Source organism: Bufo gargarizans, chromosome 4 (assembly GCF_014858855.1).
Source record: "Bufo gargarizans isolate SCDJY-AF-19 chromosome 4, ASM1485885v1, whole genome shotgun sequence".
Lineage (NCBI taxonomy): Eukaryota > Metazoa > Chordata > Amphibia > Anura > Bufonidae > Bufo > Bufo gargarizans.
The window spans coordinates 403,592,108-403,614,924 of NC_058083.1; the positions used below are offsets into that span (position 1 = coordinate 403,592,108).

Sequence of the window (22,817 nt, forward strand, 5' to 3'; positions counted from 1 at the left end):
GTTTTTTTCTCATCCCTTCCCCACCTTCAGAGACCCATAATGATATGTTTCTAACATCATAGACATAAAAGGCTTGTTTTTGCAGGAGGAGTTGTATCTTTAATGCCACAGTTTTGGGGTACAAGGTGATCTATCAATAATCTGTGTTTAGGTAATTCTGAGAGCTAGAACTCTTAGTTTCCCATCGACAGATCTGTGCAGAGGCTGCAGTTTTCATTGGTACCATTTTGGGGTATACACAATACATTCACTTGTTTTGGTATGCGGAATGAAGAAAAACTGTTATTCTGGAATTTTATTTTTACATTTATTATGGCGTTTAACATTTCAAATTAAGTGTGTTTGTTTTTTTACCGGAATTAGGGGATTTTGAATTTTTTTTTCTAGTGACGTCATTCTCTATTAAAATAAATAGTGTGACTGTACAGTGACTATCTCATCTACATGTGCTGTGCAGATGACTAGAAGCTATAGATCCCTTCTTTCAGCCACTGTGGTGTTCCGTGTGATTACTGAAAAGAATCATCCAGAAAAACATTTGTCCCCATAATTCATAAACTTGCACATCTTTAATTAAAAGCCACATGTTATGAGCTTTCAATTTATCTATTTGGTTTGATCGATTTAAGCGTGAACGTTACCTTTGACACAAAACATTCTGCAATCGCAACTGGGTCATTGTCACAGTTTTCTAGCTCTTGGAGAAGCTCACTGTGGAAAAATAAAATAAAAATACAATTTAGGATAATTTTACACAATTTAGGATACTTTCCAGCAGGCTGTTCTCTGCCAGAGGTCTCTGGATCTGGCATAGCCGGATAGTGCTGTGTGACCGCTGGACCCCATATGGGATCCAGTGGGAATCCATCCTCTTCCTAACATTTATGCCAGAATTTGGACGGACACATATCACTGTGCACAACAGTTTCTGTCTGGCCAAATCCTGAGAGCAGCAAGATCCTCACTGGCTCCCATTATAGTCAATGGGCTCAGACAGTGAACAGCGGTACATGGCTAGGCCAGATCCAGAGAACTCTGGAGCACTATTTTGCTTAGCCAAAACAACCTGCCAGAGTTCTCTGCTAGTAGCCTTAGTGATGTTGATATGTTCACCATGTATGTCATATTGAACAATATTCAGCATTTCACCACTATTGGTGTGGAACCAAAGTTCTGCATAGAATGAGGACAAGGGGATTCACAGCACAAAACACAACATCTTTTCACATAAGTATATTGTCAAATACTCCCTTTATACTTTACATACAAAAATTTGAGAAACAGTTTCTACCAGATAATGTATATTTTACCTGTTGAAGTTGTATATATCACGTATATTTCCAAACAGTGCTGATCGCTCTTCTGCTCCTAAGGAAAGTCTTGTTTGATCGGAGATGCAGTTGAGATAATCCTAAAATAAAAATAAAAAACAGGCACCTAAAAACGATGTAATGTTTGCTAAGGAATGCAATCACTGATGTACAGTAGCTATGGCAGTACCCCATAGAGCAAAATTCTGACCATGACATAGGACTTTGGCCAACATGAATACAATGCACACGTTTTTCAGCAACAATTTTGAGATCAAGCAACTGGAGTCAAATGTGCCTGGTCAAAAAAATAATAATAATTGCCTTGTGGCCCTGTATATAGCATTATAGAACCACAACATAGGGGGCCTATGAGCAGGGCCGGCCTTTGGGGTGTGCGGGCTGTGCGGCCGCACAGGGCGCCATAGCAACAGGGGCGCTGGGCGGCCGACAGCTCGCAATGTATATGAGGCAGCGGCAGGCGAGGCTGCACTTGTGTTCTACCTCGGGGCGCCCCCTCCATCTCCCCCTCCCCTGTCTGACCTGATTCCTCCTCCCCTGTGTCTGACCTGCCTGCTGCCCCCGCCGCTGCCAATAAGAAGAGAGACGGGAGGAGGAGGGGGGGGGGTGCACTATGCCACCAACGTTTCTTATAAAGTTATACAAATACAGGAGGCGGGTGCCGGAATCAAATGGCCGGCACCCGACCTCTGTGACAGGGAGCTGCGATCAGCGGCAGTTGAGTTAACCCTTCAGGTGCGGTACCTGAGGGGTTAACTGCCGCTGATCGCAGCTCCCTGTCACAGAGGTCGGGTGCTGGCCATTTGATTCCGGCACCCGCCTCCTGTATTTGTATAACTTTATAAGAAATGTTGGTGGCATAGTGCGCCCCCAACACCCCAGTATAAGAAACGTTGGTGGCACAGTGGGAAGTGCCAATGAGGGTTAAAAAATAATAAAAAAAATTAACTCACCTCCTCCAGTTGATCGCGTAGCTGCCGGTCTCCTGTTCTTGCTTCAGGACCTGTGGTGACGTCACTGAGCTCATCACATGGTCCATTACCATGGTGATTGATCATGTGATGGATCATGTGATGAGAACAGTGATGTCACAGGTCCTTTGACAGGTCATGAAGAAAGAACAGGAAACGATCAATTGGAGGAGGCGAGTTAATTATTTTTTTATTTTTTAACCCTCATTGGCACTGCCCACTGCACCACCAATGTTTATTATATGGGGGGGGGGGGGCGCACTGCGCCACCAATGTTTATTATACTGGGGTGTTGGGGGGGCCCACTGCGCCACCAATGTTTATTATACTGGGGTGTTGGGGGGGGGGGTGCACTGCGCCACCAATGTTTATCATACTGGGGTGTTGGGGGGGCCCACTGCGCCACCAATGTTTATTATACTGGGGTGTTGGGGGGGTGCACTGCGCCACCAATGTTTATCATACTGGGGTGTTGGGGGGCGCACTGCGCCACCAATGTTTGTTATATTGGGGGGGGGGGCCCACTGCGCCACCAATGTTTATTATACTGGGGTATTGGGGGGGCGCACTATGGGCCAGTGCACAGGTGCGGTGATCGGATGGATGTTCTCAGCTGGACACCGGCCGACACTGCGCATGCGCTGGGAGCCTCACCAGCGGTTAGGGTAGGGAAAAAGCACTGGCCCGTACGTAATTTTTCCCTTCCCTAACCGCTGGCGAGGCTCCCGATGCATGCGCAGTGTCGGCCGGTGTCCAGCTGAGAACATCCATCCGATCACTGCGCCTGCACACTGGCCCATAGTTTTTCCCTACCCTAACCGCCGGCGAGGCTCCCGGCGCATGTGCACTCTGCTGTGAAATTTCCCTAACCTGTCGTTGTGCGCCTGCGCGGCGCTGCACACCTCCTCACGTCATGTCCGGTGCGACCGGAAGTGACGAAGGTAGGGAAATCTCACGAAGTAGGGGAGTATAACATTACACCGGCCTTTGGGGTGTGCGGGCTGGTAACTACTTGGTTGGATAGTCAGCCAGCCTATGCCATGATGCCAGCAACAAGCAGTGTTTTTGGGGGGGTTTTTTTTGGGGGGGGGGGGGCGCCACAAGGTTAGCTCGCACAGGGCGCCTGAACACCTAAGGCCGGCCCTGCCTATGAGCAATACTGCAGCTAATGTTCAGCAGATACTTATGTCACAGTTAGTAGGAACTTAAAAAAGTCTCCTAATGACTCGTTTGATTGGGGAGGGTGTTTTTACAGCAAGTTTGCCATTGCTCTAAACTACAATCAGGTTGTGCACATCCTGATACTAGGGTTTCTTGGGACCACCAGTAGAAATGGTCTTCCATACAGAACATGTGCATGTCAAGTATTGACTACATTTTCACTGCACACACAGGACACATCAATAAAGGTGGGATATCTTAGGGTCCATAAAAATAGACAATTGTTGCGAATGATTGGCTCCAATGTGAGCATTAAATAGGCTTGTCCACAAATTGGAACCATTATTGGGCTAGAGCCTGGACCCACCAGAGTATCCTTTCAGATTCTGGTGGAGGGGGAGCCAGTCTGACCATATATATTTTACAACTGCTAAAGAAAGTGCAATGAAGGTTACACATTAGTCAGTATTCACCCTGAAGGGCTAAAGGGACCTGCATGAGAAGCCTACTTTGGCCATATAAGTACAGTAGTAATTTTTTTTAGATCCAGCAATTACATCTTCAATAGCTGACGGCCAAAATTTTCTTTGGCTGACCAATCTCTCTCCAAACTCCCCTAGACTTATATACATTTAACTCAGCTGAGCATAGATGTGTTCTCAATGGGGACAAAGGAGAAAGCCGGAGTCAGACAGCTAGCGGCGGCTTATCTCCTGGAGAATAAAAGTATCAGGAACTCAAATTCAACAAACCCGATCCTTCTCTTTCGACGTTATCTGTTGGTGGAGAGTCCTTACCTCCCCATACATGTTAGATTGTCAGTTGGTCTTGCTGAGAATTGCGGGTTTGGCCGACAATAACCTAAGGTGATTGGGGCCTTTAGTCGGCAACCAACAACTGTGTTAAATGCCCATAGATGGGGGTATAAATGTAGCCTATGCCTATGACTGGGTTGAGGGTAAGGCTAATCTGTTCCATTAGAGGAACAGCCTGTTAGAGTTAATTGTATCTGGCATAGCTAGATAATGCCTTCCCTGCCGGAGCCCATTGACTATGATGATACCTGGTGGGAATTCAGCCTGTTCCTTGCATTAGTGCCAGTGCTTTTTGTCCAACCGAATCCCGCCACTAATGCCAGAAACACGCTGAGTCCCATTATAGTCAATAGGACCTGGTGGTGCTGTGGCTATTTCCAGCTATGCCGGATATGATGAACTCCAGCAGAAGATTCCTCTTACTGGAAGAGTCTGCCAGAAGATTTTAACACTAGTGTAAAACTAGCCTAATACTATAAACCTCTTACTATGTAATAGTAGTGCTGGTTGCAAAGTAAAGTAGTACTTGGTGTCTAAAACATTTTTTACGCTCATGCAAGAACAAATTTAACTTTTCACTTATTTGTGGGAAACGAAAATCAATGCATTTTCCATCAGGGTGTGCTCACAGACTCATTTGGAAACATAGTACATACTTACACCTGTGAGATTCTGCCTCAAGCAACTATCTTTTCAAGATACCAAGTCTGGATGTGAATTATGTATGCAAAGTAAGTCAAAAGAGATTCCCTAAGGGCAAGAGTCCTAGAGATGACCTTGCTTGTAGCAGGCCCTCTTACAAAGCACATATCGGTTTATGGAAGAAGATTAATAGGTGAAGGGAAAGACACAGGACATATTCCAATATACAAGGCAAAATAACAAAACACAGCACACCGAAATAGATATTTAGGATTAAGTTCCACTTACACAAATAAACCAAGTCTGGAGATCTTATAAATTGTATTATTTAGCACTGCCACGTTACAGACTGCACTGCGCTTTCATGTCATATTATTTATATCATTTTCAGACATCTGTAGTATGTTACGCGGGCTAACACACTTTATTTATTTTACTCACGTTCACTGTATACATATGCATAGTGATCTATTTCCAGTGTAGTTACTGACACAGTATTTCAAGTTTTTTTTTTTCCAATAAAATGTTCTTGTGATACATAGTATATAGGTCAAATTGGAAATCAAACAATAATTTGTATCATCTAGTCTAAAGATCGCCATACACGTCACCATTTAGCTTTCCGTTCTCCTGAAGAACAGCAAAAAAAAAAAAAAAAATACGATCTGTTATTTTGAGCATCAATTATGCTCAGTTGTCATCAGGGTGCACTAAAAATAACTGGTCTTTTTTTGAGTATCAGTTATGATCAGTTTGTGTCACTTCATTTAGAGACCAGTTATTTTTGACGGGAGAAAAAGTGCTACATTTAGGACATTTTCTCCCATTAAAAATAACTGGTCTCTGATGGAAGTGACGCAAACTGATCATAATAACTGATGCTAAAAATAATGGATCCTTTTTATTTTGCTTCTGACGGATCAGAAGAACAGACAGCTAGACGGTGATGTGAACCTGGCCTTAGACAGGCATCAGTTGATGGTTGAACAGCAGTTGATCAATCATCTGGTGAACGTTTCTTTCACAGGCACGGCTACACACATTTTAGCCCATATTAGCCATTACAGTCTTCAAATTGGCCATATACGTTCATTAAAACTGGGCAATGGTCAAAAGATCTTTCTGAGAACGTTCTTTCAAAGAAAGATCTTTCGTCTGACCATCAGACGAAAATATTAAAAGTTGCCATCTTCTTTTCAGATGATGATGGTCTGTCAGTCAGCCAGCTAAACCGATCTTTTGTTGTTAAATTTCACCGGACGAACGTTAATTTTCTGCTCAAATCGTCTGTTTTGATCAACTTTAGGGCTCATGCACACAACCGCATGTCTTTTGTGGTCTGCAAAAAAGGGATCTGCAGAAAATATCGATGACGTCCGTGTGCATTCCATATTTTGCGGAACAGAACAACTGGCTCCTAATAGAACTGTACTATCATTGTCCGTAATGCAGACAATAATAAGACATGTTCTATTTTTTTTTTTTTTTGCAGAACGGAAATACGTTATTTTCGCGGACCTATTGAAATGAATGGTTCCGCATACAGGCCACCAAAAAAAAATAAAAAAAAAAACAGACACAGAAAGAAAATATGTTCAGGTGCATGAGGCCTTAGTCTAATGTGTTTGAGAAAGAACAAAAAAAAAATAATTACATACAACGACCCCAGAAATTAGGTGATCAATGCAGTACCTGTGACTATACATTTCCCCTGGAAGACCAGGCAATACATTTATGGAAAGGCTGGGTCCATCATACATGTTAGTAGATCAATGTTGGTTGAACCTGACCATTTTGACAGGACAGCTGACCATCTAATGTGTATGGGCGAGTCCCAACTTTCCTCCACAATTTCAACATGCCTGGTCCTTTTATTCTTACGGGAGAGAAGATACTGGCAGAGTCACCTGAGGGCACTGATTGCTGCAATCTCATGCCTTTCCCTAGCACATCACCACTGCTGTTTGTCGACATATTGCGTGAGAGGACTGGACCAGCGCCAGAGAGAATGAGACTGGAGAATAGGGTATTACTTGTTTATTTTAAGCTCTAAGGATCGACCAAGATTGCAAAATATCTCAGACAACCCCTTTTTGAAAATAGCAGCTCTTCAGTTACATAAGCTGTTGACTTACGTTTAGTGTTCAAGTAATATTAGGGTGAGACTCGATGGTGTAGCTGTCCACACATTGGCCAGCCACAATTAGTGCAAGTATAAAGCCGTAGCCTGCTCTCCTTGCATTTATTGAAGGCCAGTTGGCACCAGGAGAGGTGGAATACAGAGTGGGCTCAGCATGCATGTGGAACCTGCATTTGCAAGCTATGCATACCCTCAGCAGCCAATGGTCTCGCTCTTAGGTCAGCTCATAGTGATCGTCAATATAATGTTGTCTTAAACTAATAAAGTACCACACACAATTTCAAATATGCATTTAGGAAATGTGAAATATATTTGGTGCAAACATCTGAAGCAGCTGTAGCTATTCAACCCGATAGAGACTCAAATGAACATAAATATAATCCCTCCTTAAAGTTACTCATCTAGTGTTGCCCCAGCACCACCTGTTTTCTACTTGAACTTATGCAAGTAGCACCTCAAGGCAAATAGTGACATGAGTTTTCCTGAATGTCTGAAGAACATAAATAACACTTGAATGTGTTGTCTTCAGTGACCTCTTGGTACAAAAGAGGAGATGGTGAGAAAGTCGTTATCAGCGTGAGCACCTAAAAGATTTAACATTTCTAAATGTAAGGAGAAAAACCAATTAAAAGACAAATGCACCATGTGCTTAAGGATACATTTCACTCTACAGGAAGTATTGAATGCCCTGACACAGGATATTACAAGTCTTTGTCAAGGTGCTTTCTCATGTAACTATTTTTTTTTCTTCTTATAAACAATATTTAATATTTATATTTTTAGAGGATGACAAGAAAGTGATTAAAAGGGTTTTCTGAGACTTCTATGTACTGATGATATACTGAGCAACTTGCAGAATGCCAGGCTGAACTGGATGGACAGATGTCTTTTTTCAGCCTCACAAACTATGTTACTATGACCTATCCTCTGGATAGGTCATCAGTATATGATCGGTGGGGGTTGGACACCTGGGACCCCGACCGATGAGCTGTTTGAGAAGGCAGAAAAATGGTCACAATCTTGCTCCTGTAAACCGGTGGCATAGGAAGTGGAGTAACATTTCAAGACAGTTGTGTTAAAGGGGTTTTCTGAGATTTTTATGGACTATCCTCAAGATAGGTAATCAGTATTTGATTAGTGGGGGTCTGACACCCAGGACCCCCACCGATCAGCTATTTGAGAAGGCACTGGTGCTTCTGTGAGCACCACAGCCTTCTCCCTGCTCACCATGCATGGTTCCGTACATTGTATAGCTGCTGTGTTTGGTGTCGTAGCTCAGCCCCATTCACTTCAAATGGGGCTATGTGTGATACCAAGCACAGCCGCCATACAATGTACGGCGCTGTGCTTGGTAAGCTGCAAGAAGGCTGCCGCGCTTACAGGAGCACGAGTGCCTTCTCAAACAGCTTATCTGTGGGGGGCCCGGGTGTCATACCCCCACTGATCAAATAATGATGACCTATCATGAGGATAGGCCATCAAAATCTCAGAAAACCCCTTTAAGTTAACACATCTGTCCACATCTGTCTTGAAATGTTACTCCACTTCCTATGCCACCAGTTTACAGGAGCAAGATTGTGACCATTTTTGTCACATGATAAATCTGGCTTTCATCAGCTCAACTTTCCTATCCACTTTTCAGAGCTGGAGATAGGCTATTTTCACACTTGCGGCAGTGTGATTCAGCGGGCAGTTCTGTCGTCGGAACTGCTCGCCGGATCCGCCAATCTGGATGTGACTGAAAGCATTTGTGAGACGTATCTGGATGCAGATCCGTCTCACAAATGCATTGCAAGAACGGATTCATCTCTCAGCTTGTCATACGGACAGACGGACCCTACCGGTCTGTGCATGCGCAGACCGGAAGGACGGATCTGGCATTCCGATATTTTTAATGCACTAATACATTCCTATGGGGAAAAATGCCGGCATTCCGGCAAATCTTCAGTTTTTTTTGCCAGAGATAAAACCGTAGCATGCTACGGTTTGAGCTTTTGACTGATCAGTCAAAATGACTGAACTGAAGACATCCTGATGCATCCTGAACGGATTACTCTCTATTCAGAATGCATGGGGATATGCCTGATCAGTTATCTTCCGGAATAGAGCCCCTGTGACGAAAATCTATGCCGGAAAATAAAAACGCTAGTGTGAAAGTACCCTTAGTGGTGTAAAAATACAAAATGTGGCAACATTTTTGCGCAAATAAGCCCTAAAAGTTTCAAATCCCTATTTGGAAGGAAAGGCTTGATAAGAATCATTCTGACTTATTTTTTCATTTCCCATGTCTATTAAAAAAAAGTAGTCCTGAAATCTTGCAGTTTTCACACTGACCATATCACTTTTCAGCAGTCATCTTATTATCACAGGCAGAATTTACCATGAAAGAGAACACCTTTGTATAAATAACACCGGATCCAGTCACATTTGGAGATGGGAGTATAATGTATCGGGGCTTTAGTTTGCAAAAAAAAAAAGATGATGCATTCCCTTTAAAGGGGTGTCTCATCTGAGACATATGTGGTATATCACTAGGATATGCTAACAATGTCAGATCGGAGACCTGCATTTATCTCCAGAATGGGACCCCTGAAGTGAGCAACAGCCGGGCATGACTGCCCTCGGTTCACTTCTAAGGAACTGCTGGAGATAGCCGAGCCGGTGCTTGCCAATTTTCAGCAGTCCCACCATAGAAGTAAACCAAGGGCAGTCATGCTCGGCTGTTGCTCACTTCAGGGGTCCCATTCTGGAGAGAAGTGCAAGTAAGTGTCACGTTTTGGTCCTGAAACTTAGGTTGCATATCACTTTGTGTTCATTTTCACCCTGTATACACCCTGCTAACAAAGACTTCTATATGGGCATGCTATTGTAACAGACATATCAGCTGAAAGCCACTGTCCCTGCAATTCAGTTTTGACAACGTGGAAATCGGTCAAACCAATATCCATTGTTCATTTCAAAGCGAAGTAAAAGTAGAATACCTAGTGGTAGGCAATGGAAAAAAAAATAAAATAACCCTGTTAGATCATAGTTTCGCCAGACATTGTATAAACTTCACGCTCTCTGCTTAAACAGCTGCACAAGGAACACCTAGAATAAACAGATCAGGCTTACAGAGGACAATGACTTCACACTAGTGTTTCCTTCATTTTTTACTGTACGACAGCCCGGGCTGTTTATCCAGTGCAGTGTGACAAAGGCAATCAGATTTTTTAAAAACAAATTAAGTAGCAGTCCAGACAAAATCCTTCTACACCTGCTAAAGTTACAAAATTACACTCAACGGCCCCCCACAAAAGCCCCCCCCCCACCAATTCTGAACCATCTAATAACAAAATGTATTGAATAACTTTGCCAAGTCAGCAAACAGACTTTTACTGACCTCCATTCTCTCAGACAAAATTTTTTGTTTGATTTTTGTTTAGCTTGGTCATATATTAAAGAGGTGCCGCCATTTTTTTGTACCGAGCACGAGATGTATTCACATTCGTGTTGAACTCATTCAGAGCCAAGGTATTAAAGGGGTTATCCAACCCCTATAATGACACCCCCAATGCCCAGGCACCTCAGATAGATTATACTTACCCTGCACCTGCATCGCTTTTGATCCCTGCAACGGGGACAAGCCTCCCTAGAATCACCAAAGATGCAGTGGTGGCTGTGAAGGGATCAGGAGCGATGGGGGTGCCGAGGAGCAGGGTGAGTATAATCTATATGAGGTGCCCGGGCATTGGGGGGTTATTATAGGGCTTAGATAACCCTATTAAGATGTACATGATGCCCATGCCAGACTTTTTTTGCCATGGGAAATCCTCACCTAAAGTTCAGGCAATATGGCGACATTTGGTTCCTGTACAATGGCAGAATTGTCACGATAGTGAAACCAGTTCAAAGTTGCCCAATATTTAAATTTCTACCATTAATCCAAGCTTTACTTTGCGATGGTCCCAACATAATTTGTGACCTCATTTTAAATAGGTTATGAAACTAAAGAATGACATGTTTGATGTTTGTGATCGAGGCAGAGAAAGATTGGGTGAATTAAATTTTTTCACCCGATTCTTTTGTTCTTCAGATAGATAAGCCGGAGGTATCTGGTAGTGGCCTTCTCCCATCTCCCCCTGAAAATACTTACACACTCCGCGCACATATATGGGGGAGTTGGGAAGGATAGCTTTCGGCCAAAGGAAAAAAACAAAAAAACATGTCCTATTCTTGTCCACAATTGCGGACAAGAATAAGCAGTTCTATGGGGGTGCCGGCCGGGTGTATTGCAGATCCGCAATACACTACAGACGTGTGAATGGACCCTTAGGCTCTACTCGGTTTTTAAGAAGTCAGCTAGACAGAAGTTCCATGTCTGAAAGATCTGCTTTAATTTGCAATTCACGTGTGTCCTTATAAACTCTAGACGAGCAGCCGGTATCATTTTATAGGGCTCGGGTTCAATAATGTAACAAAAGCTCCTGTAGGGCCTCACACAGTATGTGTGTCACATTACACCAGCTCACACTAGGTGGTTATTTTCACTACATGTAATGGAAATCCTATAAAAACACAACATTTTGACTGTGGTTGTCCAGCGCTTTCATGTTATTCCCTTTAATACGGAAGTTCAGTCTCTAGGTATCCAAAAATACTTCATTCTTTGACATCAACTGTCTTAGTGAGAATACAGTAAATAAACAAGGACGGGTTTTAGAAGATTTTACCCAAATAACACAAAGAAGGAGCATTTTCTTGACTTATTGTAGGTCTGTGGATCTTAAAGGGGTCATCTCATGAAAAATATTATTTATTATTAAAGCACCATTCATACCGTGGCGCTGTACATAAAATATGTATATAAAATGGGGTATACATAATACAAAATAATTGCAAGACGCACGAACGAAGACGAGTTACAAACTGGTAGAGAAGGAGAGAGGACCCTGCCCGTGAGGGCTTACAATCTACAAGGTATGGGAGAAGGACACAGTAGGAGAGGATACCGTTTTTCTGAATAATTTTGTAACTGAAAAATTTAATAAAAAAATGTTGTATTCAATATAATGTATCTGTATAGTGCGGCCTGCTGTTTATTCTCTCCTTTCTCAGTCTACCTCACTATCATGTTGGACTATGAATGGTAGAACACATTGTTCATCAATAATAGATCATGGGGATCTGACTCTTGGCACCTCCTGCCAATAAGCTGTTTGAAGGCACTGCAACGCTCGAGTGAGTGCCTGCAGCCTCCTCATTTTTTCTCTTTAACTTGACTGGTAGTAGACTGCAAAACCCTGAACTGGACAGATGAAAACAATGAAGAAGCTGCACCTCTTGCCTGGGTGCCATGTGCCTTTCAAGCAGCTGATCATCAGGAGATGCTGAGCGTTAAGGCCTCTTTACACTGCTAGATCTAGCAGACGATTGTCGGGAAGGAAATGTTCCTTCCTGGCAATCACCTATTCCTCAGTGAAGGAGACCTCTAATGTTACAATCTCCTCCACAGATCGCTCGTCCCCATACAGAATCATTGTTTGCCAGCAGCAGAGTGCAGTTTAGATGGCTTGGTCTGCTCCTGGGAAAGGACAATTTAGGTGACCGCACAAACTATCATATTACCCGATGAATGAGTGTTTTGCACATTCATCGGGTAATCGGCAGTACCTTTACACCGACCGTTAATTGCCAACAAGTGTTCCTACAAACGCTTGTTAGCGGTTATCTGGCCAATGCTAGGCCAATGTAAATGGGGCTTTAGACCACAACCCATCTAATATTTATGGCTTAACTTAAAGGGGTTGTCCCACAAAAAATATTTTAGAGTTTTCAAACCAGCACCTGGATCTGAATACGTTTGTAATGGCATATAATTAAAAAATTTGCATAGCCACTGAGCTATTTAATAAAATGTATCTGTATAGTGCCACCTGCTGTTTTTTTTACCTGCTCACTAATAAGGCCGCACATGCTCAGTATCATCCTTCAACTGCCTCCTGAGCTGTGATAGGGAGAGCTGAGACATGCCCCCTGAGCTACAGCAGAAAAGACACTCCCCTGAGCTCCTAGCTTGATATAAATCTAGCAGAGCAATGAATAGGGAGATCTCTGGTTCTGGCTTTGTTAGAAAGAGCTTGTCATGTACTATATGATGTCCGATTTTCATTTTTTAGATTGTCATGGGCTAACCCCTTTAAGGATATGCCACAAGTTTTAAGAGGCTAGGAAAACACTTTAAAATGTCCATACATGTTAGAGCTTGATCATCTTCTTGGATTTCGCATGGCCCATTCTTTGTTCTCATGTCAGATAAGCCTTCAGAAGAGGTGTCTGACAGCAGCTTATGTCCCTCTCCCCATTGAGAACACATGCACAAATTGGTCAAGGGTGGAATAGCTGTTTAAGATCTATGGCCATTTTTAAGGAGATGCCATCTTAGCATTTAACCTATTAAAAAAAGATAAACCTTTCTAGAATAAAAAACAAAAAGGTGCAAAAATTGCCCTTCGGTCTACTCAGCTTTTTGAGTGTGTGGAGTACGGTATATAGGATTTGTATGCCGAAAAGCCGAAAAGCCAAAAAGGCAGTGTTTACGTTTTTTTTTTTAACAAAGGTTTAATTAACTTTTAAGACCCCAAAAAGGCTCTAGGTGATCTTCCACATAAATCAGATATTTTATATACAAGATCGTGATGCCGAGGTCACTTTGTACCCATTTCATCAGACCCAGTGTGCCCTCAAGAGCCATGAATTCAACCAAATAGCAAGAAGTAGGTAAGGTCTAAAATGTGAAAATCATCAAGTCAATAGTTTAGACAGACAAATACTCCCAGGAAATGAGACTCCCTTTAATCTTCGTGGATACACAACACAAGAGTTCCCAGCTGGTATATAGACATCATGGTGCAGTAGGCTATCTGACAAATAAAAGTGGTCATCTATACAGAATTTCTCCAGTTCATTGAAGCATCAGTTTAGTTGGCAAAAAACCATCAGGGAATGTTTATCTCCCACTCATTTAGCTTGATAGATCAGCAATGCCCCTATTAAGTGAAAACATCAGGTCAAGAGACTTATTAAAAGTTCAGAATTCGGCTTCATTCACACGCTTGTACCAGGACTGTGCCTGCAAAGCACATAATCATCAGCAATAATGGGACTGGATACCATCAGCAGATACAAGAAAACTTTGGGAGGGGGGGGGGGGGTTTACTGCTATCCCTTGGTGAGATCCGATCCCACTAAACATAATGTTTGGTTCTCACATAGATCAGTGATTCAGTCATGTAAATAAAGCCCATCGATCCCAGTACTGGAAATATATACTCAAAATGCTATAGAGCTAAGACCACTGATAATAGGAACACCGGTATCTTATGTATCTCCAGAAGAATGTGTCTTGAGTTTCGATCAATGTTTAACAGTGTTTGTATAAGTGTGCGACTTTAGATTAAGTGACTTCAGATTCAGGGACTTCAGTGGGGGACTGCAGTAAATAAGTTTCTTATTACTGCATTATATGGTATTTTTCTCTTTCTTGCGTAATCCCCATCTAATATGTGTTCCATAATTGATAGTGCAGTCCAGTGCATATCTTGTCTGATGTATGCAGTCCTGGAACAGCCGTTTGAGGGTGCATATATTTGTTCAAAATGTGAGCAAATTACCCGTTTGGAATCACAAATTGAGTATCTAAATGGGCGAGTTTCAACACAGGCGTTGACAATTTGGAAAAAAAAAAAAAAAAAGAGTTTGCTGCTCACTGAGCAAGCACTCTATGGGGTAGATGAGGGGGAGGGTGAAAGCGAGGAGGCTGAGGAAAGTGAGGTAGCTAGCTGGGTAACTGTTAGAAAGCGTGGTAGAGGGAAGAGTGCCAGGGAGGCTAGCCCTGATCTGTCACACCCCAACAAGTATGCAAGGTTGGCAAATGAGGGGGATGTCGGTTCAGGGACACCACTGCTGCAACTTGACACTTCCAGTCAGGGAAATGTCAGCTCCAGTAAGCAGGGGACCAGGAGAGCAGGGCAGGCCAGACAGGTGCTGGTAGTGGGGAACTATTATTAGGGGTACAGAAAGACCATGACAGTGTTATCTTCCTGGTGCTAGACACATCGCGGATCAGGTTGACAGATTACTGGGAGGGGCTGGAGAAGATCCAGCGGTCATGATCCATATCCTAACCAATGACAAAGTTAGAGGAAGGTGGAGAGTCCTTAAAAATTATTTTAGGGATTTAGGTCAAAAGCTTAGGGCAAGGACCACAAAGGTAGCGTTTTCCGAAATACTGCCTGTACCACGAGCCACACAAAAGGCAGCGGGAGATTAGGGAGGTTAACAAGTAGCTCAAGAACTGGTAGGAAGGAGGTGTTGGAGTTCCTGGAGAACTGGGCCAACTTCTCTCTCGTCTACAGGCTCCATCGTAGGGATGAGCTGCACCTCAATGGGGAAGGGGCAGCTGTGTTGGGGGAGAAGATGGCTAGAAGGTTCGAGGAGTGTTTAAACTAGGGACTGGGAGGAGGGTAATTACATTATAGGATGGGAAGATAGTGCAGATAGAGACTGGGGGCAAGGTAGTGGGACTGGGGGAGGAATGGAAGGAGGGACTAGAACAGTTCTGAAGGAAAGGTGTAGGGTAAAAAAAATATACATAAACCTCTTAATTGTATGTATACTAATGCCAGAAGCCTGACTAATAAAACTGGGGAACTGGAATTAGTGATGTATGAGGAGGACTATGACATAGTGGGTATAACTGAGACATGGCTGGATGATAGCTATGACTGGGAAGTCAATGTACAAGGTTACAGTCTGTTTAGAAAGGATCGTCAAAACCGGAGAGGGGGAGGGGTCTGCCTTTATGTAAAGTCCTGTCTAAAGCCCACACTCCGGGAAGATATAAGTGAGGGACATGAACATGTGGAGTCACTGTGGGTTAAAATACATGGAGGCAAAAATAATAATAAATTACTAATAGGAGTTTATTATAAACCACCTTATATACCAGAGTCCACAGAAAATCTACTACTAAATGAGATAGATGAGGCAGCAAATCATAATGAGGTGGTTATTATGGGGGACTTCAACTACCCAGATATAGACTGGGAAACAAACTTGTACATCTCATAAAGGAAACAGGTTCTTGGCAATAATCAAAGACAATTACCTTACCCAACTGGTTCAGGACCCGACTAGAGGGAAGGCCATACTGGACTTAGTATTAACCAATAGACCTGACAGAATAACAGATGTGCAGGTTGGGGGACACCTGGGAAATAGTGACCATAAAGTAATAACCTTCCAATTATCATTCAAGAGAGCGTTTCTACAGGGAGGAACAAAAATACCAAACTTCAAAAAAGCTAAATTTAGCCAACTAAGGAGGCCATAGGCCTAACTAACTGGGACAAAGTCCTCAAAAATAAAGATACGGCCACAAAATGGGATATTTTTAAAAGCATCCTGAAATCTAATTGTGAGAGGTACATACCTTATAGGAATAAAGGGTTAAGGAACAAGAAGAAACCAATGTGGATAAATAGAACTGTAAAGAAAGCAATAAATGACAAAAAGAAAGCATTTAAAATTACTAAAAACAGGAGGGTAGCACTGAAGCACTGAAAAAACTATAAGGAAAAAAATTGAATATGTAAAAAACAAATAAAAGCCACCAAACTAGAGACCGAGAGATTAATTGCCAAAGAGAGCAAAACTCACCCTAAAATGTTTTTCAATTATATAAATGGTAAAATGTATAAATCTGAAGGTATTCGCCCCCTACAGAGCAATGAGGGGGAAGTTGCAGAGAGCGATGAGGAGAAAGCAAAGCTATTAAATATTTTTTTCTCCACTGTATTCACTGAGGAAAATAAACCGTCAGATGAAATGCAGAATGTGAAAGTAAATTCCCCATTAAAAGTGTGCTGTCTGACCCAGGAAGAAGTACAACAGCGACTTAAAAAGATTAAAATAGACAAATCACCAGGACCGGATGGCATACACCCCCGTATCCTAAGGGAATTAAGTAATGTCATAGCCAGACCCTTATTTCTGATATATTTGCGGACACTATAGTGACAAGGAATGTCCCACAGGATTGGCGCATGGCAAATGTGGTGCCAATATTCAAAAAGGGTGCAAAAACAGACCCCGGAAATTATAGGCCGGAAAGTTTAACATCTGTTGTGGGTAAACTCTTTGAAGGTTTTCTAAGAGATGCTATCGTGGAGGATCTCAATGAAAACAAGCAAATAACATCATATCAGCATGGCTTCATGAGGGATCAGTCATGTCAAACTAATTTAATCAGTTTCTACGAGGAGGTAAGTTCTAGACTTGACAGCGGTGAATCAATGGATGTCGTATATCTGGACTTCTCCAAAGCATTTGACACTGTACCACATAAAAGGTTAATAGATAAAATGAGTATGCTCGGACTGGGAGAAAACGTCTGTAAGTGGGTAAGTAACTGCCTCAATGATAGAAAACAGAGGGTGGTTATTAACGGTACACACTCAGATTGGGTCACTGTCACTAGTGGGGTACCTCAGGGGTCAGTATTGGGCCCTATTCTCTTCAATATATTTATTAATGATCTTGTAGAAGGCTTGCACAGTAAAATATCAATTTTTGCAGATGACACTAAACTATGTAAAGTAATTAACACGGAAGAGGACAGTATACTACTACAGAGCGATCTGGATAGATTGGAGGTTTGGGCAGAGAAGTGGCAGATGAGGTTTAACACTGACAAATGTAAGGTTATGCACATAGGAAGTAATAATGCAAGTCACCCGTACATACTAAATGGTAAAATACTCGGTAACACTGACATGGAAAAGGATCTAGGAATTTTATTAAACAGCAAACTAAGGCTACTTTCACACTAGCGTTCGGGCGGATCCGTTCAGAACGGATCCGCCCATAATAATGCAGACGGAGGCTCCGTTCAGTACGGATCCGTCTGCATTATTTTAGCAAAAAAAAGCTAAGTGTGGAAATAGCCTGGGACGGATCCGTCCAGACTTTCAATGTAAAGTCAATGGGGGACGGATCCGCTTGAAGATTGAGCCACATTGTGGCATCTTCAAACGGATCCGTCCCCATTGACTTACATTGTAAGTCTGGACGGATCCGCACGCCTCCGCACGGCCAGGCGGACACCCGAACGCTGCAAGCAGCGTTCAGCTGTCCGCCTGTCCGTGCGGAGGCGAGCGGAGCGGAGGCTGAACGCCACCAGACTGATGCAGTCTGAGCGGATCCGCCTCCATTCAGACTGCATCAGGGGTGGACGGCTGCGTTCGGGTCCGCTCGTGAGCTCCTTCAAACGGAGCTCACGAACGGAATACCGAACGCTAGTGTGAAAGCAGCCTAAGCAGTAAAAACCAGTATCAGGCAGCTGCTGCCAAGGCCAATAAGATAATGGGTTGCATCAAAAAAAGGCATAGATGCCCGTGATGAGAACATAGTCCTACCACTTTACAAATCGCTAGTCAGACCACACATGGAGTACTGTGTACAGTTCTGGGCTCCAGTGAACAAAGCAGACATAGCAGAGCTGGAGAGGGTCCAAAGGAGGGCAACTAAAGTAATAACTGGAATGGGGCAACTACAGTACCCTGAAAGATTATCAAAATTAGGGTTATTCACTTTAGAAAAAAGACGACTGAGAGGAGATCTAATTAATATGTATAAATATATCAGGGGACAGTACAGAGATCTCTCCCATCATCTATTTACCCCCAGGACTGTGACAGTGACGAGGGGACATCCTCTGCGTCTGGAGGAAAGAAGGTTTGTACACAAACATAGAAGAGGATTCTTTACGGTAGGAGCAGTGAGACTATGGAACTCTCTGCCTCAGGAGGTGCTGATGGTGAGTACAATAAAGGAATTCAAGAGGGGCCTGGATGTATTTCTGGAGTGTAATAATATTACAGGCTATAGCTACTAGAGAGGGTTCGTTTATCCAGGGAGTTATTCTGATTGGAGTCGGGAAGGAATTTTTTCCCCCTTAAGTGAGGAAAATTGGCTTCTACCTCACAGTTTTTTTTTGCCTTCCTCTGGATCAACTTGCAGGATGACAGGCCGAACTGGATGGACAGGTGTCTTTTCTAGGCCTTATATACTATGTTACTATGATTACGCGTGGACCTTTTCATATATGCATTTCTCTACTTCCTTAATGTAATTTCCTATTTTATGAAGGCATCAATTATGCATCAATATTCCTAACCCAAGAATTGTTTAAATGCGTATTCTAGTAATTTCAAGTTATCCCTTATCCAGTTTTCCTGATTGGTGAGGGTGACAGCAGTAGGACCAATTGTTACCCCCTATCCTGAGAATACGAGATAACTTGATAGTATAGGAATACCCCTTTAATGTGATAAATTTCAACATACAAGATGAATCTGCCTGTAATCAGCAGATCCATTAAACTTAAGATGAATTTTATCATATAGAAGCCATCAGGGAAGAGATTATGTTATTAGTTCTGCAATGAAATTCCAAGGTACAGTGGCTCAAGTAAAGCATCAGGCTTGCCTCATACCATGTTCAGGCCTCATGCACACAACCATATCTGCTTTGCACTCCGCAAATCGCAATCCCAGCCGTGTGCATGCCGATATTTTTTTTTTTACCCTTTAAAATGTCCTATCCTTGTCTGAAAAATGGACAAGAACCGGACACGTTCTACATCTGATCCCCAAAAATGTTTATCGGATGCAGACCGAACATACAGTCATGTGCATAACGCTTTAGTCTTATACACTGATTTTATTATATAAGCCACATCTCTGCCAAAGGAGGGCGATTCTGGCATCCACGGGTGGTGTGCAGTATCGTAGCTCTTCCCCAATTAATCCATTGGTATCATATGCATTTAAAAGCACTGTTGTCTATGCTTTTCAACACACCTGTATACAAATGATAAAGAAAAGTACACTACAGAGGGGGTCAATGACAGATATATGCCATCATTAAGGCCACTATACACAAGAGAAAAGTTGTCCTTTGTTATGAGTATGAGGGCCTCAACTGTAGCCCAACAGATGATATGCAGGAAAGAAGGATAGGGTATATTGAAGTTGAATGCCCGATCCTTTCGTTCTCAGGGTAGATAAGCTACTACCAAATGTGTCTGGCAGTGTCTTACTCCCCTCTGCCCATTAAGGACACATGCACAATGGGACGAATGGACTATGAGTGTGTATGGGAGAGTCAGGACGCATAGCTGCCAGCTATCGAATTTATTGGAAGTCATTGTAAACTAATATCTACAATCTTTATTTTACGCGCGTGATTTGGCTTACTTTTTGTTTCCTTTAGTATATGTCTTGATTCTTCAAGTTCTTGACTAAAGATATTGATGTCCTGCTTATTCCGTACGACCCCAGGATATAGTCGTGTAAGATTTCCATGACCTCTACCCTTTGTAAAAGTTTTTTCATTTTTAAAATATTTCCCACAGTATTAAAAAAGCCTAGCTTATAACCACAGCCTAATAAAGCACTCTTCGTCGTGCCCACGCCTGACCTACATTGTGACCCTTCACCTGAACAGCTGTCTTGTTTTTATGGTCAGTTAGTAAACTTTTTACTGTCAAATTCTTTAAAGGGAACCTGTCACCGGGATTTTGTGTATAGAGCTGAGGACATGGGTTGCTAGATGGCCGCTAGCACAGCCGCAATATCCAGTCCCCATAGCTCTGTGTGCTTTTATTGTGTAAAAAAAACAAAAAACGATTTGATACATATGCAAATTAACCTGAGATGAGTCCTGTCCCTGTCTCAGAGACAGGAATTATCTCAGGTTAATTTGCATATGTATCAAATCGTTTTTTTGACACCATAAAAGCACACAGAGCTATGGGGACTGGATATTGTGGATGTGCTCTCGCCATCTAGCAACCCATTTCCTCAGCTCTATACACAAAATCCCGGTGACAGGTTCCCGTTAAACTCGCAATTTCACTTTTCTAGAGGAATCCTAATTGTTTTATTCGCCTAAAGGCTCTGTCCATCATGACGACCAATTTCATTTTATTGCCCCAATGTCTGAAATGAAAAAAAAAAAAATGAAACTTTGTAATAGGATTTTGATAAAAAGTTTTTTCAATGTGTATGCTTTTTCATCGTGACAAATAGTGTTTTTCAGTCCTGGCAGCAGAGATTATGACTGCTGTAAAGGAATTCTCTAGGATTAGAAAAACACAGCTCCACCACCCCTGTCCACGGGTGGTGTGCAATATTGTAGCTCTTCCCCACTGAATCTCAAAAAGACAAGCTGAAATACCAGACACAACCCATGGCCAGGAATGGTGGCGTTTTCTTTTTGGAAGAAAGCAGCCATGGTTTTCTAACCCCAGACAACCCCTTTATTTAGTTCCATGTATAGAACAGTTTGAATGGCTATGTGTACACCCAATGTCTATACAGAACTATACATACATGAAAACTACAATAATCACTATAAAAAAAAAATATATATAAAACACAGCCGTTAATGGTAAACCGATCCTTTTTTCACAGATGCCTTTCTGACAAACGGCATGAAAAACACCCCCTTGACTTGTATGGAGACTTTTGCAGCCAATATTCATGGTACATATAAAAAAATAAAAATGTGTGAATACATCGGTAGACCGGCATATGACCGTTTTTCATTTGCCTTGTGAATAAGGCCTAAACGTTCACCGACACAAAACATTTTACTTGTTTATTGGGTGTTTTTCACTTTGTTGGGTATTTATTAAAGATTTCACATGAAAGTGCCAGAGACTAATACACAAAAACTGATCCCAGTGGTGAAATCCTGGTTCTTTGAGACAGAGAATTGTAAATGAGGTCAGTGAACGTGTATTCCAGCTTTTCTTTCCCCGTTTATCTGTATGTCAGCTGATTGAGGATTACCAGATCCCCAGTACCTTTACATGAGCCATTTTGGCTGTTGCATACCAGCTGCTTGGTCAAATATCTAAAAGCAACAAACAGTGTAGGGTCCTGATTAGTCTGTGATGTCAGTATCAAAAAGTAAAAGGGAAACGATTCCCAGCAGTGATCGTCTTTAAAAAGTGTCTATGAATACAATGGGGGCCATTTACAGTAAAAATACATTATTTTATTTGTTTTAATGTAAGAGAATGGTTGAGAATTGTGACATTTATTATTTACTTTTTTGATTTACTTTGATTTACTTTTGGGGACCATTGATGCTTACAATTTAAGTTACAAATCTTCATTTTCTGTTACCTTAGATCAGTGTTTCCCAACCAGCGTGCCTCCAGCTGTTGCAAAACTACAACTGCCAGCATGCACGGACAGCCTTTGGCTGCGCAGGCATGCTGGGAGTTGTAGTTTTGCAACACCTGGAGGCACACTGGTTGGGAAACAGTACCTTAGATAACATTTTGGGGCTTTGGAACATATTGTCAACCTGGAACCAATACTGTGACTTGAGGGACCACTGTACTTCCAGTGAAGGTCCAAATGTGCGTTACCAGAAGGGGTTGTTGGGTAACCAAAACTCCCAGCATAAACTCTTGCTCGGCTGTTCTCTTACCAACCATAGAACTGAATAGAGCATTCTGGGAATTGTAGTTTCAAAATGGCTTGTGTGCCAATGGTTGCTGATCCCTGATCTAATGCAAAGATCAGGGATTAGGAAGCGATACAGACAGGAGTGCTCTTCAGAGGTTTATTGTGTGGCTTTTTATCAGGTCCTACATCCTAAAAAGTAACTTATTATTATTATTATTATTATTATTATTATG

The 22,817-nt window shown here is 42.3% G+C and overlaps 1 protein-coding gene across 4 annotated transcripts in view; it reads right to left on the minus strand.

The window, feature by feature from the left end:
* The window catches only part of PLEKHG1 (pleckstrin homology and RhoGEF domain containing G1), a 301,195-nt gene that overhangs the window by 50,771 nt on the left and 227,607 nt on the right, over window positions 1-22,817 (minus strand). For all 4 annotated transcript variants that reach the window (XM_044290718.1, XM_044290717.1, XM_044290715.1 and 1 more), the window contains 2 exons: window positions 1,311-1,411; window positions 642-711 (listed from right to left, as the gene is read on the minus strand). In XM_044290718.1, the coding sequence (XP_044146653.1) occupies window positions 642-711; window positions 1,311-1,411 (171 nt within the window). The remainder of the gene's footprint in view (window positions 1-641; window positions 712-1,310; window positions 1,412-22,817) is intronic.